Here is a 27,086-nt window from a genome sequence, read left to right as displayed (position 1 = left end):
ACTCACTATTAAGCTTATATGATTAAACAGTGGGGCCACAAATGTATTAGAGTCGTTTAGCATCTATGGGATTTAAGAACATTTTCAAAAGTTGTTCAAAAGTTATTTGTTATTCAAAGTTTATTTACAGTTCTTTTCACCACTTGGCAATCAAGGTACAGACTTGTGCACAAGAGGACAGGTCGACGTTAGGTAGGAGTGGACCAATAGGCAAACTCTCATTCTGAAGTTGGTTTCACATCCCTGGATTCACTCGACGGGAGCCATAGTTGAAGCAGACTTGAGTTGAAGAAAATTTTCCTTTTGGCATAAACGGAAAGACGTGGCTGAATATGGATACTGAACTACTGCCTCTGTGGGACAGCAGGATGGGTTTCTGTGGGTGGCTCACTCATAGCTAGCTGGAACAAAGATATCTCAAGTGCCAGCAGGTCGCATGTAGGGTAGAAAGAAAGTTACTCAATTTACAATCAGATTGTTTCTTGCTAGCAGTTGATCGAACAGATACTGAAAATTCTCTAAGCTGGAAAAGGTGTTATAAGGCACTAGCAACACACATGGTTGCCAGATCATCATTATACCTTCCCATGGTCATTTATTTTATGTGTGCAGGTCGACTCTCATAGTGAGAAGAACGTATTGATGTGTAGTGTGCTCAATGAAGTGATGGTCACTGAATAGATGTTTTGGATTTTGGGTTTTATGTTTTCATTGGGCAATGCAACAAAATAATAAAGGCTTGCACACTGCTTGTAATAGCACCAACGTGGTTGATTCCAGATTCAATCTGTCACTGTATTTTCAGTACTGCATAGGAGATAGTGGCGGCAGGCTTCTGGGATCCTTTTTTTCTTGTCTTGGTAGAGACCTATAACAGATTACCTTCTGCCTTGTTCCTCCCCTCTTGAAAAAAAGAGCTGGGCACCTCAGCTAGCACGCCCCGTTCCTCTGGCTTCCAGGAACTTGGGCTTTCATCAGCAGGTTGATCTCACAATATTAAAACATAATCTATACCTCAAACTGAAAAAGGGGTCATGGAGCAGGCAGTCCTATTCAATAAACAAGCTCTTATCTGTGGAAGTAAGCACGTTACTGTAAACATGTCCAAGAATTGCTTCATGTGCCAGCATTATAATGAAAATCCTTGAAATGAATCGGTTCGATTTCAGTCCTTCAAACTGACCAATTGAGATCTCCCTGAAATGGAGCACCCTTGCCACTTTGCTACACAGGTCTAGAAACAAATATCTCCAGTAATTGCCTTACTGTAAACTCACATTTCGTGTTCCATATCCTTAAAACTTAACATGGTAACCTGCAATGCATTCTGGCCTTTGCTGCCAATACTTCAAAGAGAAGGTGCCAGCTTTATCTCAGAAACCAGCTATGCCCTCGTGTGATCTCCACTTCTTGTTGTGCAGAGAAAAAGACGAACTATCTCTAGATCTTTACCGTGTTGACACAAAGATGTAGGAAAAATCTATGCATGTGGAATTACACCGCTAAAAGCGATCTAGAAGAGTGAAAATATATTTAGACAAAATAAATCCGTAGAAACCTCTTTAGCTTGTTTGTAGGATGGTAGCACAAGTTATCATATTTTATTTAATCAAAAGGCCATCAAATACATTGTTGCAATTCACCAGCATGTTTTGCAAGCTGTACAATCATGTAAAGAACAACCATTTTAGGTAAAAGTCTGGAATCACTGTGTTTAAAATATAGATGCTTGTGATAGAGCTGGCATGCAAGACCAGGTTTTATCCATGTTACAAATGTAGAGGCACACTTCATGAGACAATTGCCTTTTACACTGGTCACATAGAGTCCTAGCAGAATGCAGGTAGACTCCACCCATGGAGTTATCTAGGATGGCTTACGGTGACTGCTTGCGAATCTGATGATACCATTTATCACAGCCGCTACCTTATTTACTGAACTCCTGATGAGTGCTTTTCAATTTTGTGGTTCTGATATTGAATACAGTGATCCGTTGCACTCTGTGAACTCTTACACACAAGCAATGTGGCTAGGCATTGTTGCAAAGACCAGTTTGTTAGTGTACATGATGCTTTTGACAGTTGTTGGCTTGTGCATACGTCATTGCTGGTTATAATAATAATGATGAAATCCTGTGTATGCAGCAGGATGGGAATTTGATGCGAACTTCAGATAAGTCTTGGGATGGGGACAGAAGATAGGAACAGATATTGTAATCATAGATAGTAAAAAGAGTAGAGAACTAGAGCCTGTGTTGCTATTGGTTAGAAAAGGAACTCTCTTCCTGGAGAGAAACTGTGGTCATTGAAGACCAGGGAAATATACGAGATGGAGAATATTAAAGGTGCCCTACATGATGTACAGCCATCTGGGAGATGGAATGGTCCACTTTCGTAGAGAAATATGCGATGAATCGAATGGATGGGCCTAGTTAATTTCAGTACCGGGAACACAATGTATGCCAAAAGTTTCGTAATCAATAGAGGCTTTACTAAGGAGATTGTATGTTCAGTAATGTCAGCTGCAGTGTTGGTATAAAGTTGAGTGTACCTGGGCCATTGAACCCCGCATGTACACATGATGGCATATTTTGAATTATGATATCCATTGTTGCCATTGGTGGAGGGTGGGTTTGAGTATGGAGTTAGGGATGTGGGGGGGAGTTAGGGTGGAAAAATGTGTGCGATTTTGTGATGTTATGTTACAGGAGGAGTGTATTTTAAGAAATTGCATTGAAGAAGCATTTACAAAAAAAGAGTAGAAAACAATAATGCTGGAAGGTCCGTACAGACATTACATATGACTATGTTGGGCAGTGGTTTCCAAGGTGAGCAAACGCCCTCTCAGCAAGACTCTCCACCCGACACTCACGATGGACAGTGAACAGATAGGGCCTCATTAGCAGGAGGGTAGCCCCATGATAATGTGATGCAACCACATGCAATGCTAGTTCCATATGCTGGCTCGGTATTACAAAGCCGATGGATCCAGGTCAAACCCACACAGTTTAAGTCCAACATTTATCTGACTAGAAGAGGCTGGTATTTGCAAGGGCACACACGTGTATCTCGTATATGTTGGGATTTATAGAGGATAACTCCCATGCTTAGGGAGGTTTTTGAGTGATGCTGCCAAATGGATTTCAGGTGTCTTAAGCCCTATGAGTAGTGCTAGTTTACTACAGTGAAGAGTTAACCGCTGTTCGTGGATAACTGGACTTGAGCCTCAGGATGGTCCTTGTTGGGAGAGTTTTCTGTTTGTGCAGTAAACAATATGCACTGCAGTACTGGCACCCACATGTTAGGGCCATGGAACATATGATGGAGACTATAAACACACCTGAAGGGCTACATAGCAAGGCCTGAAGTGGACAGTGGTACACAAGCTTGGTATCCATGTAAATTATTAGAGCCCCAATGGTTCTGCAAGATCCGAGAAGTGCATACACGGATGAACGGACTATGGGCTTGATATGTTTTCTGGATCGCAAATGGACCACTGGAATGCAATGTTCCAACTGTGACATGTAAACTCAAAGTGAACATTTCCACAGTGCAAAAAAGGTTCTGCATGGTTTTATTGAAGTACATTACTCTGTGATAATTTACTTGTATGGAATAACTTAGAATTTGTTATTTCGTTTTTATTTTATTTGGAGTCCTCGTCCCATAACAACCTGCCACCACTACCACCTCTTCCCACCCACTCCCACTAACCCTAAAAAAACAATGGTATATATATATATATATATATATTTTGTTGAAGTGAATTACCACAGAGTAATTGACTTGGATCAAGTGTCACCCACTGCATTTTTAGCCTGGAAAATTGATGATGTGGACGTGACAATGTATGGGCCCTGTGTGGGTGGTGGGTGCAAAAAACAGCAATGGGAATGTGATCTTTTCAATGTGCACATAGATCTTCTGTCGGAGTCTGGAAGCAGCAGGTTCTGCTCATAAATTGTCTAAATGTAATGCAAATGAGCCTTCAGCAGACTGGTGCTGTAGCATCAAAAGTTACTTGTGTGTATATAAAGTACACCATGGTTAATGCATACTACAGTTCATGGTTTAAAGATGTTGTGTTCAGTGTATTTCTCATGCGGTTGTTGAGTCATGCGCAGAAAGGGGCATGGTTATTCACCAGTTGTGCTGGATATGTTTGGAATCTGGTTAATATGCGATAAATGGTAGTGTGAAAATTCAAAGTCTGTTTATAGAAATCTAAGGGTGCAGAAGTAAAGCTCAGACACAAAGGTGACATGTTTTGGGTCATAAACTTGTATTCAACTTTAAAAGAGGGTTTGTAAAATGCCTTTTGGTCCCTAAAGCTAAGAGGAGTTTCCCTGCCTCGAAGAAAACTAATGAAAACGTCAGGATGTCAAACAGTCAGTCGCCGTCGTGCCCAAAGACCCTAGTACTGACTCTTACACTCTTAACCTGAATCTAATGTTTAAGGAAATTATCTCAACTGAGTTACTAGTGTAAATGTTCTTTGCCAACACTAAGGTCCCTGGTGGTTTTGAGAATACGCAAATGTTCTCTCCAAAAGACACAATGTTGTAATATCCAGGGACTGGCTCCTTTCCCCTGGATTCCATCTTCATCCATTTAACCAACTTGGAGGTTGTCTCCTTATTATGTGCTTTTCTTGAAAGTTCAAAACAGCTCAAACAAAAGTTCCATATGCCAGTTGAAGTATTTGCCTGTTCTTGGCTTCTTTTAGACGTTTTAATAGTCCAAAACAATATTCTGTTAGCCAAGGGAGTTGTCTTCCTTACCCTGGCCCCCTTTAAGCTTTCACAGTAATGTACCACAAAACTCCTTATCTTGCTGGGTCCCAGACCCTGTATTCTCTCAGATAAAGTTCACCCTAGCCTTTGGCTTCGACTAGTGTGTGTGTTTTTCAGAAATAAACTGAAAAATGTGTTATGACCACCATGATTTCTTCTATCATAAGAGACCAAATGGGATTGCTCACGGTTTCCAATGATTTTAAAATGATTAAATATTAATAATGTCATGAAACATTATGCCACATATCCAGATGTAAGTCTAGGCCCAGGAATCCCAGAAATCCAGAGTTCATCAATGTGGCATGTTGCTTTGATGGAATATGGAATACAATGATTTCACATTTAAAAAAGTGTTAAGAACAAGCAACCCCCATTTTCTCTTTCTTTTCAAATGTATAGAAACTATGATTAACCTATAAGAATTTGAGTTGTGTATTCTATCGGACTGTCTGACTATTAAGCAAGCCAATGGAAATACTTGACCAAACAGAAAGTATGGCATAATCAATGACAGAGTGTGGGAATTATTCTATTCCAATTATAAAAGGCAATATTATAGTAGGGAATAGGAATCAGATTGTTAAATCAAAATTTGAACAGAAGGGCTAACCTCTGTTCCGAACAGATGAGTGCTAAACTTGGCTATTACCTGGAAGATTATGCCCTGCCCATGAGGAGGCACTTTCCTGGAGCAGAATTGCTTTCCAAGAGGGCGGAGAGGCTGACTTGGAATTATTTGAAAACTTATGCAGGCCCATTCTGAATTAGCACCTTAAAGAATATTTTGAAGGAAGTATAAAGATTCCACCAAATGCAATTTGAAATGTCACCTATAATTATTTCCCGGCTAAATCCCTTGAGTGGGAGGAGCTGGGAGGTAGGGTTTTTTTTTAACTTGGGGGCTCTCATTCCAAATAAAATATCTTGATGTGTGTGTGAAATGCAAAAGTTATTTTTCACTATAATTAAGGACAAGTGAGATTTTAATTCTTATAAAAAAAAAATATAGCATTTTTCTGGCCACACAGGGCAGGAGTCAATACGTTATTAATAGAATGAGAATAGGATATTGTAGTGAGCTAGTTCAAATTATATCCTGCTTTCAATGTACAAAAGTTAAGGAAGATTACATTTAAATAAGAACAAAAATGCTTTCTCTGTGCACAGTGTAAAACATGGAATACTTCCTAGCGCCAACGGCGCAGAATTTTTGTTAATGATACCTACAATTAACTGAATCTTGTGGTGTTCAAAGGTGAAGTATAACACTTTGGACTTTGAATCGATGGGCACACTTTGCAACCAGTGGAATCCATAGATATTTAAAAAGTGATTGAGAGGTGAAAGGGAGTTTAGCAATCTTAATTCCACTCCAATGGGAAATGATACCAATATAAATTCATCCTCTTCTCTTAATGTTGCGCAGCAGGGGGAAGGGCTCTGCACCCATAAAACATTTTTCCATATTGGGTGGGTGAACCAAGATCCTGTGTGTTCTAAATTGATAGCACTCTTTTTCTAACCAAAACCTGCAGAATTAGATGAAATGCATACTAGTCTACATTCAAATTGCATGCACATGCTAGAAACCAACAACCCCACATTCACACAGGGAGGCAAACTTATGTAAATATGTGTACACACATGTTATTTTTCTATGCAACCTTTCTCTAATACCACTACTTGATTTTGATACTAGAAAACATACAATTCTTCCCTTATTTGGCTCTCTGTACTCGCTCCTCGGGTGCCCCGGACCTCTAGTCTCTCTCAGCCTTCCTGTGTACCTTGGTGCTTGGTTCAGGTCTTCCCCACGCCACCTTTCCTCACAGATGATCTCTGTTTCTCACCATTACTGTTCCTCTGCCACTATCATTCTCAACTTTTCCAATCTCTAACCCTCGCCCTCTCCTGTTTTACTCCTCCTCTTCTCTCTCTCTCTCTCTGTTGTGAAACCAGATATTATATGAATAGGCCTGGTATGTTATCATTAGAAATACATTACTCATTTAGTGAATCATTAGTAATTAGTGACTCATTTAGGGATTCATTTATCCATCATTCATTCTGATTAATAGTGACATTAGTCAGACATTAGTTATCCACATATTATTCAGCCATTTGCATTTGCTAGAGAAGCGGGTCTGTTATATTAAGTACCATGTAGACACATGTTTAGACATATTTTATTATGTATTATGTATGCATTAGGGACACGCATGAGTGTGCACTTAGAGTATGCATTGAGCTATGTATAGCGCTTGGGTTGCGAGAGAAAGAGTAAACGCTAGAATGCATGTAGCTGGCTCCTAAGCCATTCTGAAGAGACACACAGAAGAGCAGCGCCACAGTGAAGAATGTTTTGAGTTACACTGGTACGAGGAATGTGTAAACAGTTTCTTGACAGACAAGAGATAATACAGTGACTTTTGCCTTAGTAGAGAAAAGAGAAGCTGTTCTTATCAGCAGGCTCTGGGTTCGCAGACAGACTAGAAGGTGGTGGCTGGCAGCAGGGAGTGAGTGCTTTGCACAGAGATGCACAAAGAAAAAGAGGGATTTCAGTGAATACAGTGAATGGAGAGAAATGGAAGGATGGTGTTTTGTAACGCAGACAGGATATGGCCATGGTATAGATACAATGTACAATGTCACGATGACAGAACACACAGTGACTGGGACTAGAACAAGACATGCATAACAGACTTCCAGGTGCTGTCTGGATTTAGAAATGCTGGTTGACAGAAACGAGTGAATGCTTAATGTAACCATGTAGAAAGAGTGACGTGAATTGACACTATAACTTGAAGCCTGAAATGTGTAATACTGGAGATGAGAGGGAGATGTACACGGAGAGGCGTTTGGTAAGGCATTGATGGAGGCGTTGCAGCCTTTCAATTGCAGCATTGGCAGACCAGCTTGGGAGAGATCAGAGCAGCTCTGCAGAGGCTTGAGGCAGTTCGAGTTACCAGTCTGGCAGAGGGAGCTGGAAAGGATAAAAGGGGCCCGGTGCTTGAGTTCAGCCCGATGCAGACCGGTGGGGACTGCCTGCAGTTCATGCAGAAAAGGGGAGTAAAGGCCTGTTGAGTGGGAAGCTGTGTTGTTGAGATTTGCACATACTAGAGATGGGTTATTGACACATTGGTAGAAGGGGAGATAGGCACACACAGAGAGAGTGATGTGCGGTGTGGATTGGAGAGGAATGCTGAATGCTGATGCGTGCAAATTGTTATTAGCATGCATTTGTTATTAGGTTACATTAGCATGATAGATCCAGCAGGACTGGATAAATTGCTATTAGATTGCTTGCATTAGAAGCATGTAAGGCTTACATTTATTGCATTGCATTGTAGTTTACACCCAAGCTTAAGGGGTGCAAATTCGGTTTTTCTAGAAGTGCTTATTATGCCAAGCTGTGTATGAATAAATGTATTCCATTGTTATAATTGAGACTGACTTGTGTGTTTTCATTTGTGTCCCGTGTTATCTTATTTCTCATGTCATTTCTTAGTGTTTGGTTTATCGTGCATGTTGTATCTTGTGTCTATTCTTAGCATTAGAGGTTATGTTTGTGTGTCCATAGCATAGCAATTTGGCAGTAACGCAGTGCACAATGGCCCTGAGATACAAGAGCACGAGGGGGCATAGTGGGCCACACCCCCCTCTCCCCCTGAGGTAGATTTGGAGACTAGCAAGTGGTCGCCCATAAGGAGCTAGGCCTAACACTGTGACCATGAAAATATATATTTATGCCAGCACACAAAAAGGACTCATGAGGGCATGATAGGTGTCAGCTACAGGTTTACTAGGCACTGGAAAGGAGATTGGGTAAGTGCTGAGGTAATAAAGCAGTGGTGACACACTCATTACATTGGACTCAAGACTCCCAGTGAAATGTATAAGGAGTTTCTCGACTACTGAAAAAGGAGCTTCCCTGGGTGACAGAGGTCAAGCACAAACGTTGGGCATGGACTGAGGAGAATAAGGGATTCACCATAACCCTTCTTCATGGCCTGCTTCACTTATCAGGTGATGGTCCCCATGATTCATGGTCTCCACAGTCCCATCCTCTTTCTTACGATATGTGACTTCATCACATTACAGATATGGCATTTTCACCAAGGAGCATTTCCTTTTGTTACACATAACTATGCATGTGAATTCTAAAGATACCAAATATTTCAATCTTCTGTGTCCAGACATTTGGTTTCTTCAAAGGGATAAATGGCTACCCTGTATCGTGAACCATCCTACTTCTGGGTGCTAGGTTCGTCATAATATCTACTGATAAGTGAGCAAGGACAACTTGTGGACACTGGGTTGCCCATTTCAGGAAAATGTATGACCTCTACAGCAGAGCTTGGAGAAACAATTTACCATCTTGTGACATCAGCGATTTTGTGACAGATGCAATGCAACACCTATCACCAAGATTCACAGTTTAGAACCTTCAAGTTAATGTACAGTATGGCAGCTGTACTACAAATCAAGGAAGCCCCTTCATTTGCAAACAAGGTACAGGATCTGAGGGAGCAGTGTTGTCTAAGGAAACTGAAACATAGGAGCAGGATGAGGAAGACCCTCCCACTGTTCCAACATCTTCTACTACCAGTCCTTCAATTCCTTTCTGCTTCAATGGTGCTGCAGCAGCTACAGCCAACATTCCGACACCAGAGCATGCTCAAACCAGAGATGGAATCCTATTCCAAATGGGCCGCATGCTATAATGTGTCAAACTTGCAGAACAGAAGACACAGTGATCTGGAGCAGAACAAACTACAGCTACAAAACAAAAGGTTGACAACCGAGCTGGTGAAAAAGAGAAATATGGGGCTGAGAAAAGGCCTGTGCTTTATAGAGGGAAATGGAGTTGATGGAGATTGAGGGAGTCAAGGTAGGTACTTGTTATAAGTAAAAGAGCAGATCTTTCCTAACTCCACTTCCCGAAAATGTTTATGAGGGCATACAATGTAAGTTATAAGTGAGACTTGGGAGTGCAGAATTCTGGTAGCACATACTACGGACAGAAGTTTCTCCCTTTGGTACATATACAGCATGGTGCTTAGGTAAGAAAGCACCTAAGTTTTGCATCTTGAAGTAATTTTAGATATTACTTCTCTTAAGTTCTAAAACGTAGTTGTAGAAAACCAAAACCCATTGTCAATATATCCAGTTTGGTACAATGCAAGCAGTACATTTAGAAGGATTGCCAGGGTTAAATCAAGCTTGCATACCTTTTCTTCAAAGAATTGCTTCCTTAATTTGGCGTCTTTGGGAGGTATTGTTTGTCTCAGATTTTTGTACCATTTTCGAACTAGATATCCACGCCAGCAAGCCTGAATTCTAAACAAAAAACATATTGCAATGTGAAAGTTGAACATAGTAACCCATTTTTAGTTTGTCAAGTCACAATATTATCCAGACTTGTAGGAATACCATCATGAGAAATCCTTACTTTGTTGCACATTTGATCTTGAACAGACGAGCCCCATCATGTATCACTCTGGTCTGGTACTGTGTTTTCCTACACATGGGACAGCTCTTTTTACCAATGAATTTTTCAAATGCTTGTAGGCACACCTAATGGAAGAAAGCAATGACATCTTTAAGGCAACACCAAACCTCTGTTTGTTGTAAGAAATTATATTGAACTCTACACCCTATTGAGAACAAGGTGACTAGAAATCCACAACCAGACCAACAACAGATGGGAATGATAAATGTACAGACTAGTACTAGATTTCCATACAGGAGTTCTCATCATTTCACCAAACCCAAACACTGTCTTATCCCTAATTACTGACTCACTACAACATCTCTTTCCACCTTACGCTACACACACATCACATCTTAGACAGCAATATCATGGCTACCAATACCAAATCAATCTTGACTGAGCTATGTCAAATTGTACATCTATAGGTCTTTCATGCATACTCCAAAGATCAGACCTTAGACTCTCCCTTCTAGATAAAAAACATCTGTGGTACCGCCACACCTCATCGAACCATACAGGCACTCATAACTCAGGCACTAGCAGCCTGCAATCACCAACACCTCAAGTTTCATACCTGCCTCCTTTCTTCAACCACCACCTAATATACCCTGCAATGAGATCACAGGCTAGGGGAAGGGAGAGATGAGTGTGGAGGGTAACATTGAATCCCTACAATGTCTCTTCACTTCCGAGCCCTGCAGCTTGGATTCCTTCAGGAGGTAGACCTGCATTTGTATCTCAAATGACAGACTGAGTGACTGGAAGGGACAATATTTTTAATTGGAATGGGTGGAAAAGCTACCGTCCAGGCCTTTGGGGGAAACCCCACCTCTTAGACATCAATGGGGCCCCCAGGTAAACTCGAGTGGCTAGTTATGAGATCAGTCTGGGAATGCAGCTGGTTTACCTCCTCTGTGCCCAGCATCCACTATCTAGGGCTGGCAGCCACCCGTAGGACTACCCTGCTGTCAGTTCCAATTTTCAGTCAGGGGACCTCATCACACACTGGAAAAGGGTAAAACAATGTCTTTAATCATTTTGGAAAAAATTGCTAAATCAATATTCTAAGTTAAGAGCCATCTAACTGCGGAAAAGGCAACATGATTCATCAAGAAATTTCAAGAAAAGAGGTGAGATGTTGTTGTGGTACTGAATCCTACTGGGCAGCATTACCTTCCAAGAACCACTCATGGAGAAATAGATGGAGGTTTTTAATGTGACACAACCGGAATCCAGATGCCACTTTTCTCATACATCGATGTATATGACCATCCACCCTACCAATTTGAAAAATATGATTGCTATCAGCCCAAATTTGAACAATTGGGGATCAATCTGTAAGGTACTACCTACCATACTCAGACATGATGTCCAGTTAATCAATTTGTGTTTCAAGAGAACACCATTTAAATTGATCATGTACCTGATTTTGCTAGGCAGACACATTAGTGTTACAGACTGTATTAATGTAAATCCACTGGGCAAGGGTAATTATAGTATAGAAATTGCAAAATCAGGACATTAAGAAGAGAGAGCACAGATTGTTGAATAGTGTAGTGTTTGCAGAGTGTAATAGCGTAATATGAGATATTCTAGTTGGGATGTGGGCTTTATTAGCATCATCAATAAACGTGAGGTTCAAACATAGCCCTAGATATTTGTTTGCAAACTGAATTAAATAATAAAAGATAATCTGATCTAATTGGTGACACTATTTCAAGGAAGCAACCCCTCCTCACAAATGTTTTATTGATGAATAGCCTTGATGTGTTGCTTAGTCTACACACCAAGTAGAAGAGCAAACAAAAAAACAAATAATAACTGGTAGACTAACTGGGTACAATGATAACATTTATTCACAGAAACCAAAATAGAAGAGCGCTTATCAAACTTTTTAAATATAGAAAGGTCAAAGTATTATCAATTCATGTTTTAATAAGAGAAACCGATACTGCCACCTTTCGCAACTAAAAAGAAGTACCATAAGAGAAATGCTTCTCTTCTCTGTTCAGCAGCACCGTGATTTGGCAGTGATCTTGAATTTAGAACTGTCCCACACCACATTCTACCTGCTGCTATACAAATCAAGGGTTTTGCTAATCATTGGGACTTATTTTTCAAGTGCCACAGATCTTTAAAAAAGGAGTTAAAATGGGGTATACATAGTTAAGATGGGGTACACGTGTTATGACTGTCTTAAGACATTTAACGATTAGTGGAAGTATTGTTTATTTTTGAGTGGGAGCTTATCAGGTAAACCATATCTGTCATGCTTCCCTGCTGCACCTAAAAACACTACAAAGTTTAATGCCAGCATGTATTTACATGCTGCCATGGAACCAATAGATTCCCTTGAAATGTCCCTTACTTTTGCACCTGATAAAAGCAGGTGGATTCCATTAGAATCCATTGTAAATGCTCCTGCCATCCTGAAATATGTATTGATTGATTGATTGATATTTTATTTCTATCGCGCTCGTACACAAGTGTTTCAGAGCGCGACAAGGCAAGGGAAGGGAGGGGAACAGGGGAGAACAAAACAGGGATCTTACTAGGCCCAGTGACTTTGAGAACGCGCAAGTGCAGGGGCGAGGGGAAAAGTGCATGGAAGGGGGGAGAGGTGGAAAGTGCGAAGAAGAGGAGAAACAGATAAATAACAATAAATAAATAATAAAGGCAACAAACAGTGGTAATGCAGCCAGCAATTTGCAAGTGCTAGGTTTAAGGCAGCAGACAGGGTGCAGTCTGATAAGTGCAGGAAGAAAAAGGGGGGGCTGTATGGGTACCGATACAGAGCCCAGTGCAAGGGGTGGCCCGGTGGCAGTGCGGGAGGGTGGCAGGATGAGCAGGTACCTGGGCCCAAAAGACAGAGTGTGGCCAGGTGCACGGTGCCAAGAGAGAACAGATCAGCAGGGGAGAGGGGGAGCGAAGGCAGAAGAAAAGAGGAAGGTCTTGGGGTGCTTCCAGAACCAGAGATGGTTCTCCTCAAGCTTTAGAGTGGCAGGGAGGCTGTTCCAGAGGGAGGCCCCAGCCGAAGACAGAGATCTACCCCCAGCTCGTTTCTTAGAAAAACGACTCACCCTGAGTGAGTTGGAGGTAGAGGAGCGAAGAGCTCGAGAGGGGAGGTATTTGCGGAGGGATAGCTGAAGGTATTTTGGAGCCAGGCCCCAGAAAGCCTTGTGGACAATGCAGAGGGTTTTGAATGTAATCCTTGCATCCACTGGGAGCCAGTGGAGAGATGTCAGAGCTGGAGAGATACAATCCCAGGGCTTGAGGCCAAGGACACGTCTCGCAGTCCTGTTCTGGATTAGTTGCAGAGGGCGGAGAGTAGAGGCAGGTAGATTTAGAAAGAGGCTGTTACAATAGTCCAAGCTAGAGAGAACCAGAGCTTGAGATACCATGAGCTTCTGGGGGAAGGAGAGGAAAGGCAGAGTACCTCTGAGGAGGTGCAGTCGGAAATTTGACTTTTTAGAGACCTCAGAGATGTGGGCGGAGAAGGAAAGGGTGGAGTCAAAGATAACCCCGAGGTTCTTAGCCTCGCAGGTGGGGGTAGGAGGAGGGCCAAGGGAGGACGGCCAGAGAGTGAGGGGAAAGGATGGTGAAGGTGTGCCGATGAGGAGGATCTCCGTCTTGCTGGCATTCAGACAAAGATCATTGGCGGCACACCAATCTTGAATGGCAGTTAGGCAATCAGAGATGAGAGAGGGAGAGGAGGTGGCAGAGGGCAGCTTGAAAATGAGTTGAGTGTCGTCAGCGTAGCACTGGAAATTTGAGCAGAAAATGGCAATGCAGTGGGCGAGAGTTGCCAGGTATTGGTTGAAAAGCCAGGGCGAAAGGTTAGACCCCTGGGGAACACCACAGGTAGAGAGGAAGATAGATGAAAGGAAGGACCCAAGTTGGACCTGGGAGGGTCGATCTGAGAGGAAAGAGGTCAGCCAGGCCAGAGCCTGATCAGTGATACCCAGGTTTTCACAGAGACGGTTGAGCAGGATGGTATGGTTGACCGTGTCGAAGGCAGAAGAGAGATCGAGGAGGATGAGGACAGATGGAATGTTAGAGTCAAGGTTGGTGAGCAGATCTTCACGGATGTTTAGAAGAGCAGTTTCCATGCTTCTGGCAGCTCTGAAGCCAGACTGGTAGTCATGGAGACAGCCAACAGAATTGGAATGAAGGTTAAACTGAGAGATGGCCAACTTTTCCAGGAGTTTGCCAAGAAAGGGCGCAATGGAAATTTGGCGATAGTTACCTGGACAAGAAGGATCAGCTGTGGGTTTCTTGAGAAGAGGATGCACAAAGGAGTGCTTCAGAGGGGAGGGGAAGGATCCAGAGGCAAATGAGTGGGTGCAAAAATCAGCAAGGGCCGGAGCGAGGGTGTCAATGTGGTCCTTGATGGGTTTAGAGGAACAGGGATGAACCTGTTTTGAAGAGGCTTTCATAGATCGGACTTGTCTAGCAACCTCGTCAGGGGGTGAAAAGAAGAAAGGTTGAGAAGGATGGTGGGAGGGTTGCTAAAGGAGGGTCAGCAAGCACAGATGGAGAGGGAAGAGGAGGAGTGTGGGTGGAGAGGGTGGACAGAATGTCCTGGGTTTTTGAAATGAAGTGTGAGGCATGGGCATTGCAAAGAGCCTGGGAGGTAACAGGAGGGGTAGAGACTGCAGCAGGGATGGCCAGCTCCTTGCAGATTTTTAAGAGTTCGGCCGAGTTGTTAGATGCTGTAGAGACATGAGCTTGAATGTGGACTCTCTTCTTGGTGAGGACAGAGAGTCGGTATTGCCTTTGTAGCAGGCAACAGGCTAGTTTATCAGAGGATTAACAGGAAGTCCTCCATTTCCTCTCAGCTGCCCTACACTTACGTTTAAGTGTAGCTAGGTCAGAGTCATACCAGGAATTGCACTTGGCTTTGGACTTTAATCGGATCCTCATGACAGGGGCAAGAGCATCAAGCGTATCGGAAATTGAAGAGTAGAGCAGAGACAGGGCTGTATCAGGATGAGAGACAGCCAAAGGTGGAGGGGGGGAGAGAAAGTGGCGGCAAAAGCCTCAACTGACACACGCTTCATGGGCCGGATGTCCGAGAAGGTAGGTGGCAGTGTTGGGGTAGGCTTGGCTTGGGGGAAGAGAGGTAGAGAGGAGATGAGAGGATGGAGTGGAAAACTAAAGCATAAAAGAGATTCTGCCTGTGTTTTACATTTTTCTTTTTCACTACTTGGTGGAAAGGTTTAAGATCGCACAGAGGAGACCTTTTGCACTGAAGTGCAAAAATACAATTTGGGTCTTAAATTTTAAAAAAAAATGCTCTGCACTCCGAGTCCATAGTTTGCTTTCTGGCACATCGTTCTCTGGGTATTGTGATGAATCCCAGGATATTGTCAATGCTCCCATGTGGGGAGTCCCTACCTATGAGGCCAGGGAAGTGATGCCGCTATCAGATAGTCCCCCTGGGAGTGGTACTCAGTGGGTGGATCTCATGGGGCGGGAACCCTCTATGGGACCAGTAACAACTGCCTCTTACACCACTCAATCCTTTGTGGTCCCTCACACGTCTGTGTATTTCTGTAGTGTAGACACCAACCATATAGCCATACTGGGACGAGGAAGAGTGAGAGGTTCATACAACCACTGACACAAAGAAGAACAGACAAGGACGCAAAAGCCCACAGTGGAACTGACATACGCGGTACAGTCAACCAGAGTCCAAGATAAAAAGGGAAGAAGCACTATGTACTTGGTCAGATCCTCCCTGGAGGAACTGAGAGCCGGCTGGAGGCTCGCAGCGGAGAACAGGAAAGGCTGACATAGCCTCGCTGAACACACACTGTGTTTGCCGTTGTCCAGGCTGGAGAATCGGAGGTCTGGGAGAGATCCGGAGTCAGACCATCTGGTCCAACCGAGAAGCACATACTGAGAGGGACCAGATCTGGGAATGCTGTGAAGACACACAGTGACCGCTGGATGGCGTGCGGAAGCCTGCAGCAGGAAGAAGCAGTTCTGCGAAGCCACCCAAGCAAGCCAGTAACGCCACAAAAGGTGAACGAAGGAGAGGGTTCAGGAAGGCTGAAACTGACATATGCGAAACCGTGCCTTGCAAGTTAGTTAACCAGGCCTGGACACAACATGTGATAAACCGGAGAGAGGCGCCTGGAACCCATATGAATTCGGGGAAACCCTGCAAGAGCAGCACTCTAGGGTATGGGACCATATGAAGTCTGGGAAGCCCTGCAACAACAGCATACAGGGGCCAGGGACCCATTTCAATCCAAACAAGCATGCAACCAAGGGGCTGGGGCCCACTACAAGTCAGCGACTTCCCAAGACTACTTAGAAGGGTCTGGGACCCACACAAAAAAAGAGAGAAGTCACATCACAATATCGGGGAGATACCAAGGGAACCCGAGAGAGGGAGAGGGAGAGGGAGAGAGATGCAAGAAGTGAAGATAAGGGGTCGAGGACCCATTGCTAAAAGAAGAGATTTTCAGGAACACTAAAAACTACAGCCAAGTCTGGCAGGATAGTGAACCAGGCGTGATGTTACATTTGTGAGGAGGAGAAAAAACCGGGAAAGAGACTCCCTCCTGATACCTGGGAACAGTGTTTTGGGGAAATATGACAGACTGTGAAAGAAAAGAGGAGGGAAAGTAATTCCCCATTAATTCTGTTGTGTTTTTTGTATATGTTTGGAGGAGCATCTAACATCAGGCACTTTTAAGTTCAAGAACAACTTGCGCTTTCTAAATCAAGAACTGAACATTTCAGTTGACGTCCAGCACGAGAAAAGCATCCCTCTGGACCAGGAAGATACCCAGTTTTTCCTTAGTTAGTCTACAGTCTAAGGGACGGAAATGGGTTTGGACGCAGGATGGTGGACATTTTACTTTATTGGACATCCTGACAGATTCCTTAGCCTTTTTGTTGAGGTATGGCAAGCCCTCTTAGAAGTATGGAAAGATAGGCTCTCCTTTTCTTTACTTTTATATAAAAATAAAAGTCTTTGCCAACAAGCATACCACCACTGGGGCAGACTCATACCTGTGCACCATTACAGTATCCTGCACAACAAAATTCCTCCATGGAACAAACACTGACTTCATTGACCAGAGCGCCCATCAGTACTAACTAGCAGTCTTATTACAGGGGATGGCAGGAGGGCATATTAAGGAAAGGGTACTATGGACTAGAAGTACAGAAGCATAAATCCATGTAACTGGAAAGAACCATCCTAAGCAAAACAGTTCTGCAAGACAGCCTGGCCGAACCTTGCAGCTGACATACTACTGGCATTTGCACAAAGTAGACTGAGAGGGCCTCTTGGATGCTCTTGCTATGACCTCCAAAAGAACTGGTCTTTGAAAGGATAAAGCTGCAGCTTTAGCTCTGACTGCATGTATATGGATGCCCTTTGGAATAGTCTGGTGTTGTAAAGAGTATGATTAAAACACCGTTTTGCCCAGTTCTGATCCTCAAAAGGTACACAATAGGTTGACGTCCTTCTTGAAGGTGTTTGTTCTGTCTCAGTAAAATTGTAATGCCCTGGGTGCATCCAGGCAGTAGAGTACACATTCTGCCTCAGACTGAGTATTTGGGGAGAACACCAGAGAAATGGGGAAGATGCTACTTTAGGCAAAAACCTAAGGTGAGTGTGCATGACCACCTTTTTTGTGGAAAATGGTAAAAGATGCAGGAGCCGAGAGAGCTTGAATCACGTTTATCCCTCTGTCCGACATCGCTGCTACCAATAATGCAGTTTTGAATGCGTCAAACTTGATGTTTTCCCTGTGCCCATTGGCTCGAAAGGATTATAAGAGATTGCTAACAGAATCAGATCCCATGCTGGATGTGGCATCTTTATGGCAGTATAGAGCCTCAAAAGCCTCTCGAAAAGACACCAGATGACTGGATTAGAAGTTAAAAACGAATGTCAGGAGAACATCTGTATGCTTCGATGGCTGTCAGGTATGTTTGACAGGAGGCCAGTGGTATGCCTGAGCTCGCGAGGTGTACAATAAATGGAAAAACAAGATCTATGGAGCATTTTGGGGGATGTTCCCCCTTGAGAATGGACCAGTTGCAGAACTTGGGCCAGTTACTGCTATATTGCAATCAAGTGGAAGGTTTTCTGGATGCCTAAATAATCATTAGACAGACAGACCTATATGTCCCATACTTAGTGCCCCAGAAACCAGCTTTTCAAGCTCATTGATTGAAGGAAGGCGTGGAGTATCTTTCCTCTCTGTTGGGTAAGAATCTCTGGAAAGGCTAGGAGAAATATTGCACCATCTGAAGCGAGCTGCATTAAGTTAGAAAAACAAGTGCTACTCAGCCAGTGAGGAAGGATCAGGATCATGGAGGAGCTGTAAATAGTGCGCATTTGGGAATCAACATTTGAATGAAAGAGATTGGAGGGTACATATATAGCATAGCATCAGATTGGAGTAAGGAGTGATGAGATCAACCTTGAGAGAGCCTACACCCTTGCCCTCCTCAAGAAACAAACATTTAGCATTTTGAGTTGTTTGCTGAAGCAAACCAGTCTAACTGTGGAACACCCTATTTCTGAAAAATTGGTTGGAGAACTGTATGGTGAAGCTCATATTCGTGGTTTACCTGTGAAAGCCTGGTCAACATGTCCCATTTCACGTTCTGTGCACCAGGAAGTAAACCTTTTACAAGATAAATTCAGTGCTCCAGGGCCCATTTCCAGATGTTCACTGCCACCCTGCACAACATTGGGGACCTTGTGCAGTCCTTGTTGTTATAATACAGGCATGCCAGTTGGTCAGCCAGTATCAATAGTGTCTTGCACTCTTTTGAGGAAAGAAATGCTGTTCATTATCGTCCCAGCCCATGAGAGAGGAATCAATGCAGCGTTGCCGGTGCTCGGCCAATTTACAGAAATGTGTAGCGCCCACCTTGCCTTCAATCTCTCTTTTAACTACCTCTGTTTTGGCCGCCGCCGATGAAGTTGCTCCACTGTGCCATTTTCAACCTCGTATGCTTCCTCCCGAGTCTTGGCTCTCGGATCAGTTGAAATCTGCCTGGTTGAGGGTGAGGCAGTTGGAACAGAAATGGTGTACTAAAGACGATCCTACTGACAGTCTTCAATATAGGGTTTGCCTATCAGCCTGCTCAGTGGCTATCCTAACAGCAAAAAAACTTTACTTTGCCTGTAAAATTGAGACTGCTTTGAATCAGCCTAAGGCTCTCTTTGCTGTAATCAAGTCCCTATCCTCTTCAACTAAATGCGCCCGTAAGCATTAGACCCACTCAGGTGCTGTGTGACTCCTTATCTGAGTTTTTTTTATCAACAAGGTCGTGACCATCCGTGATAACATTGCGGAGAGCCTGACTCCCTTGGCCCACGTCCCGATGTCTTGTAATCTGCCTCTTAATGGCAGTATGAGTAGTCCCTGTCCCACCTGGTCTTCCTTCCCTCTATTCTCCAAGGATATGGTCCGCAATGCTATGCAAAGGATCAAGTCCTGTGCTCCTTCTGATCCACTGCCTTTGGGAGTGATGAAGGAGATTTCAGTTGATCTCTTATGTGAGATTACTGCTGCTGTGAACATCTCCTGCCAGTCGGGGCTTATCCCCACTGAGCTTAAAGCTGCCATGGTATCCCCCTGCTGAAGAAACCTTCTTTGGACCCCGGTCTGCCTTTCAATTTTCAGCCTATTTCTCTTCTTCTTTTTCTGATGAAACTTCTGGAATCACAAGTCTCTCCTATTCTGTCCTCTTTCCTTGAATCTTCCAGTTTCCTTGACCCGGCCTACTCTGGTTTTCGTCCAGACAGGGGCACGGAGAGTGTCCTTGTCGCCGTACAGGAAGAAATGGCCAGCCTGGATGACAGGGGGGGGTGTCAGTGCCCTGATTCTCTGAGATCTTTCAGTGGCCTTCAACACCGTGGGTCTTGCCACCCTGCTCTCCCGCCTATGCCAGAAAGGTGTTTCGGGTCAGGTACTGCATGGTTCATTTCCTTTCTGACTAATAGATTCCAAACTCTCTTTATTCCTCCTTTCACGTCTAAGTCCGGTCACCTCAGCTGCAGTGTTCCTCAGGGGTCGGCTTTGTCCCCCATTCTTTTCAACATTTATATCTTTCTGTTGTTGCGCCTCATCCGCTCCTTCGGCGTCAGGTGCTATTCGTACGCCGAAAATACCCAGCTTCTGATCCATTGTGACCTTGATCAGTCTGAGGTGTTGGCATGCCTGCATAAGTGCCCGACGGCCGTGGGGGAGTGGATGGGCCACAACTGGTTGAAATTGAATGGGGACAAAACTGAGGTGTTGGTGGTGGGTTCTTCTCCGGATCCTTTACTTTGGATTTCTTCGTTGTGGCCTTCTTCCCTGGGCTTGCTTCCCGTGCCCTCGACCAAGGTGAAAAATCTTGGGGGTGATTATGTCTGACAATCTGTCCATTGCTGCTCAGGTATCAGCGGTATGCCAGACTGGGCATTTTCAGTTGAAAATTTTAAGCAAGCTGCTCCATTTGAACCCTGCAACGCTACGTCCCCCAGTGGTGGCTGCCATGATTCTGAGTAGGCTGGACTGCTGTAATTCCCTTTACCTTGCACATCCTAATGGGCTGGTAGGCTGATTACAATGTCTCCAGAATCTGGCAGCCCGGGTGGCATCAGATACACCTATGGGGCTCATATTTCTCCCGTATTGCGTTCCCTTCACTGGCTCCCAGTAGCCCAGAGCATTCAATTTAAAGCACTATGTTTTGTTCACTGTACTCTTCATGATCAAGGAGCTCAGCATTTGAGCGCTAAGTTTGTGTGCTATGTCCCTAACAGCCCCCTGCGGTCAGCTGTTGCTAGCATGCTAAGTGTGCCTTCTTTTCGCCTCACTCGGGTGGGGGGGGTCGGCTTTCTCGATTGCAGCAGTGCAGTTGTGCAATACCCTCCCAATACCTTTGAAATCGCTGTCTAATCATCTGCTCTTTAGGAAAGCTTTAAAAACCGATCTATTCTGATATCTCACCATTCAAGGCCTTATTGTGTTGTTCTGTTTATAGCTACCCATCTCTCCAGCACCATGATGCCTATGAGCGACTGTGCGCTCTACAAGTAACCATAACATAATGACCCTGTGCAAAGTATCTGACAATGGCATGCCCACTAATAGATTTTCCTCCCTGGACCCCCACAGCAAGTCTTGTTGCACAAAGATGAATTGGGGATGTTTGCTGACAGAGTTGGTCGTTTGACTCCAAATCTCTCCTAAATGTTCTTTTCATTTGTCAGGCAAATGGGACTGCTCAGACACAGAAAACGAAGATCCCCAGTACGAGTTGAAACGACCAACCCTCTAAAGGAAATGTCTGACTCAAACAGGATGACTGTTACCCTTACCCTTGTATCTTTTGTCCTATATATTATGGGAAACATAGGAGCCCTGGTTGTACCCCAATGTAGACCAATGAAATGAATGGATTCCTTCAGAGCGAGCTGAGATTTCTTCCGATTGACAGAAGTCCAAAGGTCCTATAGAAAAGGCACAGAAGTATGTGAACAGCGCTTAAAGCCTCTGTGGCTGAAGTTGCTGATGCATTCGTAGATGTGAATACCCAACATGCAAAGGTGACCTCCGATGACTGGGTAGATCTTCATAAACACTCTGGAAGATGTATTTAGACCAAAAGGAAGAACTCTGTCTTGAAAGTGTGCATCTCCCAATGACAAACCGAGGAACTTTCTGTCTGGGGGCCATATTGGAGCATGCAAATAAGCATTCCTCAGATTCACTTTGCATAACCACACTCCTTGAGTCAGCGCAGAGCAGATGTGTTCAGGTGTGGCCATCTTGAGCTTTTCTATCGTAAGGAAGGAACTGGGAGGGCAGATCCAGTACTTTTGTCAGGCACACCTGTATTTTCTTGGCAACAATAAATAGTGTGGAAACAAACCCCTGACTTATCTCCAAGTCAAGGACACATTCCATAGCATTCATGTCCAGGAGTTTTCACACTTGCTGGAGAAATGTTAGCGAACCAACCTGCCTGACAGAAAGGAAAGATGCGTGGGAAGGCAGATTACCCTGTACCCTCCGAACACCATGGAAAGGACGCATGAAGCCTTTGATATGGTGACCCAAGTAGCAACTAAATCTGAAATCCTGTCTCCTACAATAGACCTATGGACCTTGACACAAGCCTAAATTCTGCTTCTTTTTGCATTAAGAAGCCAAGGTGGATGTCTGATGGTAGAACCCTTAGTGTCTATCAGTCAATCCCTATGTACGTGGTGTATGTACATGATATGCGAGTGTGGATGGTACCAAAAACCCAATAAATGAGTACGAAACCATCTTTGGGGCAGTACTGATCACCACCAACGCATATGTTTAATCCTATTAATCCCCCATTCACAACAACCTGGAATGACCTAAACTTCTCTTACATCAGCAGATCGTGCACTGAGATGGCCACTGCTTACTTACTTTTCCTCCAAACTTTCACATGTGCTAATATGAATGGGAGAATTCACCATGACAAATGTCTCTTACATGTGTCTACACTGTTGAACTGAACACGCATTAGAAGACTTACGCATAGAGTCTACACCAACTAGGTTGCCCTATGTGCTCATCTACATCGTGCTATGAACCTTTACTTCTCTGCATATATAGCAATATTTCACACATTCACCATGTTCCTGCACACCGCTTTTACCTCACCGAAATACATGCACTATTCCCAACCCTACCCGACTTTGCAACATGATCCCTCCCTTCTGTAATGTCATCACTCTAATTTTTTTTTTTTTTTTTTTTTATATAGCGCTACAAACCCTCAGGTATCCGAGCGCTGCTTATTATTACCCACGGTGTGTGGTGCTCATTTATCGACCTCGGAAGGATGAAAGGCTGAGTTTGGCCCCGCCGGGATTCGAACCTGCGTTAACAGGCTCTGCACGGGTGTCAAAGCGAGCGCTCTACTCGATGTGCCACTTGACCGGCTAATGCAATTAATTATACAATGTGGACCAATCCACACATGGAGTGCTACACTTTTTGGTCATATAGGAACACCCTCATTTCTGTTTGGATTTATCATTTGACAAAGTGATGTAAACACTCAAGAGTAACTAAAGCGAGTGTTCTAAAATTCTGATGCTTTTCGTGAAGTTTTAACACCAAGAGCAACATATTCCATATCTCCTATGGCATATTTCACTTTTTCGGAGTGCTTGCTATTGGGGTGAGAGGCGAACTTAGTTCTTCCGTTACCTTCCCATTCTTGCTGACAAAGCACTGCTCTTTACTGTTTGTTAACATACACTGGGATAAGCATACTTTATCCATTAGTATTCTTTCAACTTCATCGAACCCTCTTATTAAACTTTCCCATACATATACAAATGAATTTTACTCTATAATATGTCTTTGAATATATGCAGTGGCAGGAAGATATTACAAACTTGGCTAGCTCCATACATGCATCCAATAAATCCAAACTCCTTAAGTGCTACTTGCATAGGATAGGAGTTCTACAGTTCCTACTAACGTAAATCTGATTGTAAACTGAGACTGCTAGGCAGGCTTTAAAATGTTGATTGTAATGGCTTTGTTCTTTTAAAATTATGGGCCTCAGTATAAGTTTGTTGGTCCGAAAACAAGGGTGCGATAAGCACACCAGCACCTTTGTTTCCGGACCGGCAAACTACAAGTCTACCTGCCGGAGCCGCTCTGCCCAACAGGTCTGACGCTGCCGGACGCAGAGGCCACGGTAGGCAAACTTGTCATGGGAGCACCGGCACCGTTTTTTAACGTTACCGGTGCTTCCATGCTCCCATTCCCATAGAGTCCCTTAGGGGATTAACAAAATGACTGGCGCCTCATTTCCTGGCCGCCGGACTTTAAATAGCCCAGTGGCACCGGGAAGTCAGGCGCCGGTAATTTTTTTACGGGTCCAGCGGCAACCAGTCGGTTTGTTGTTTAAGATTTCTTACTCCTTCAGGCCATTTTACATGTGGTATACATCGCCCGAAGACTACCATGGCTGCTAACACCTAAATGTCAGCTGCCATCTGCATGCAATGTGGATTGTTTTTGGCCATGGCCATGGGTGTTCTAAAGTAACAGTAATCTAGGCAGTCCCAGTTTTCCCTGCCTTTTTGTTGCACCACTGTACCAAAAACAATCACTAACACCACCCAATATGTACATGCATGTAGGTGGTATTTACAGGTGTACAAAAACACAGGGAATCCATAAGGATTCCACCATCTCTGCCCCCAACCCAAAACAAAATCAATACAGGCTGAGATGCCAGCTTATTTGTGGTCCTGCTCTGTCTCCTAGCACTTTGCAAATGAAAAAGGTCCATCTTCTATGTCAAGACGGTAGGCAAGCATTATGCTCCTATTCCTTTTTTCTTAATTAACCCAGAGGCTTGAGCAGCAAATAGCATTCACAAACAGATTCAAAATAACATAACAAACAGTTCCTACAACTCACATCACCCCAGGGAAATCAAATACAAATCCCTCAGTCCTCTGTCTTAGGACACGTGACCTGCCTACACCAATGCCTGCCCCTTTAGACACTGTAGCTCCCCTGTGGCTGAAACTTCCAATGTGCTATTGAGAGCGTCCATGTGTCTGGGAAAATAGGCAAAGCAGCAGAGCAGTACAGCCAAGGTAATTGCCCAGTGCTGCTCTTCAGATGGGGGAACCGCAGCCCTGCTAGTGTGGGGGCGCTGTGACACCCATCATCACTGCCCCCTCATACCTATCCAGTCTGGGATAGAGCGGGGGCTTGGGGGAAGTATGGAAACACTTTTGCAATGCTTTAACGAGTTTCGTCTCATGGGGAAATGGGGAAGGGTGGTGCGTCAGGGCAGTGGACGCGGAATAATGGAGAAGAACAAGTTACTTACCAACTATAACTTTCTTTCAACTGGATGTTCCTCCCACGTATTCCTCATCTTGTGATATTTGTATCCTGCCAGCTTCGCTGCTTCAGAATTTTTTTTTCGACAGAGGGTGCTGTGCACGAGACCGCGGCGTCGATGTCCCTCGACGGGCTCCGTACCGTGTCGACGTCACCATCAGTATAAATAGCTTGTACTGCACCCTTTAGCTTCAGTTCTGTTTTTTTGAGGAAATATTCGAGGAACACCCAGGCGTGCCTCATGACTGATAGACTCTTCGTGAGAGGAAAGTGTAAGAAACGTAAACTGTACTGCGGGGTAGGATGGGAGGGGCGATGAGGAATATGTGCGAGGAACATCCAGTCGAAAGAACGTTACAGTTGGTAAGTAACTTGTTCTTCGAATGGATTGTGTCCTCCCACATATTTCTCATCTTGTGATAGACTCCCATAGCAGTGGTAAATTTGGAGGTGGGAAAACGAGTTATTGTTCTCATGTATGGAATGAAGTACCGCCTTGGCAAATAAACCCTCATTGGAGAAAGAGGCATCTAAGCAATAATGCTTGATGAAGGTATGCATAGATGCCCATGTTGCAGCTGAACAAATATCTGCTGTAGGGACTCCCCTCTTCAAAGTCGCAGAAGTAGCCATCCCCTTAGTGGAATGGGCACATAGCCCATCTGGTGGGTCTTTTCCCGCCAATCTGTAGCACTCAATTATAGCCAGAATGATCCAGCAGGATATAGTTTGTTTTGTCACCGCTAATCCAAATTTATGACCTGTATACAAAAGTTGGTCATCTTGACGTAATTTTGACATTCTTGAAATATAGAAACTGAGAGCCCTTTTGGGGTCCAGTCTATGCAGTCTCTCCTCTTCTTTGCCGAAATGAGGAGGAGGATAGAATGTTGGTAATATGATTTTTTGTGACAAATGGAAGTCAGAAACTACTTTTAGTAAGAAAGATGGTTTTCCCTTAAGAACAGCTTTGTCCTTGTAAAAAGTGGTATATGGAGGTTTACATGAGAGAGCCTGTAGTTCACTAACCCTGCGGGCTGATGTAAAGGCTACAAGAAGGACAGCCTTCAATGTTAAAAGCCTCAAGGGACAGGAGTGCAGAGGTTCAAAAGGTATACAAGTTAGAAACGTAAGTACTAGATTTAAATCCCAAGTTGGGACATGAAAAGGTACTGGAGGGTATATGTTGGTAAGCCCTTTCAGAATTGAATTATCAATGGAATTTTGAAGTAAGATACCTCTTCCGAGGAGCGCTTGAATATGGACAGCGTAGCTAGATATCCTTTAATTGTTCCGATCTGGAGCCCCAGATTGGCTAGATGCAATAGGAAAGAGGGCACCATTGGGGTGCCACATTGAAAAGGGTCCACATCCTTATCTTTGCACCAGTTACTGAACTTGTTCCCACGACATCGGTACAAAGATTTTGTTGCTGGCCTTCTGGCCGAAAGCAAAATCTCCATTACGTCATCCGGAAGGTCTCAATCCTTGTATCTCAACCTCTCAGAAACCATGCGTGAAGGTTGATTGTGTTGACCTCTGGATGGAGAACCTGACCTTCCTCTTGCGAGAGAAGATCCTCTCTTTGCGGAAGACGAATTGGAGGGCAGATGGACATGTCCAGAAGGTCTGGGTACCACGTCCTCCAGGCCCAATCCGGGGCACTTAGGATAATGGTTTTCCTGAACTTTCTCAACCTCCTGATTACTTGAGGAATCATGGGGACTGGAGGAAACGCGTACAGAAGTGGAAACTTCCAGTCCACCACGAACGCGTCTCCTAGAGCTCCTCTCAGAGGAAATTCCCTTGAGCAGTTCTGTTTGCACTTCCGGTTTACCGTTGTCGTGAACAGATCCACTTGAGGGGTTCCCCAAAGGGCGAAGATCGCCAGGACTTCCTGAGC

The 27,086-nt window shown here is 44.0% G+C and overlaps 1 protein-coding gene and 1 long non-coding RNA gene across 8 annotated transcripts in view; one reads left to right on the top strand and one right to left on the bottom strand.

Annotated features, from left to right (window-relative positions):
* The window catches only part of RNF32 (ring finger protein 32), a 567,839-nt gene that overhangs the window by 285,117 nt on the left and 255,636 nt on the right, over positions 1-27,086 (bottom strand). For all 7 annotated transcript variants that reach the window (XM_069647959.1, XM_069647960.1, XM_069647962.1 and 4 more), the window contains 2 exons: positions 10,251-10,375; positions 10,030-10,138 (listed from right to left, as the gene is read on the bottom strand). In XM_069647959.1, the coding sequence (XP_069504060.1) occupies positions 10,030-10,138; positions 10,251-10,375 (234 nt within the window). The remainder of the gene's footprint in view (positions 1-10,029; positions 10,139-10,250; positions 10,376-27,086) is intronic.
* Positions 1-27,086, top strand: part of LOC138569725 (uncharacterized) — a 329,355-nt gene that overhangs the window by 73,635 nt on the left and 228,634 nt on the right. The window lies entirely within an intron of this gene.

The sequence above is a fragment of the Ambystoma mexicanum genome, chromosome 2q (genome assembly GCF_040938575.1).
Source record: "Ambystoma mexicanum isolate Mex_15411 chromosome 2q, UKY_AmexF1_1, whole genome shotgun sequence".
Classification (NCBI taxonomy): domain Eukaryota; kingdom Metazoa; phylum Chordata; class Amphibia; order Caudata; family Ambystomatidae; genus Ambystoma; species Ambystoma mexicanum.
This window is presented reverse-complemented; position numbering and strand designations above follow the sequence as displayed.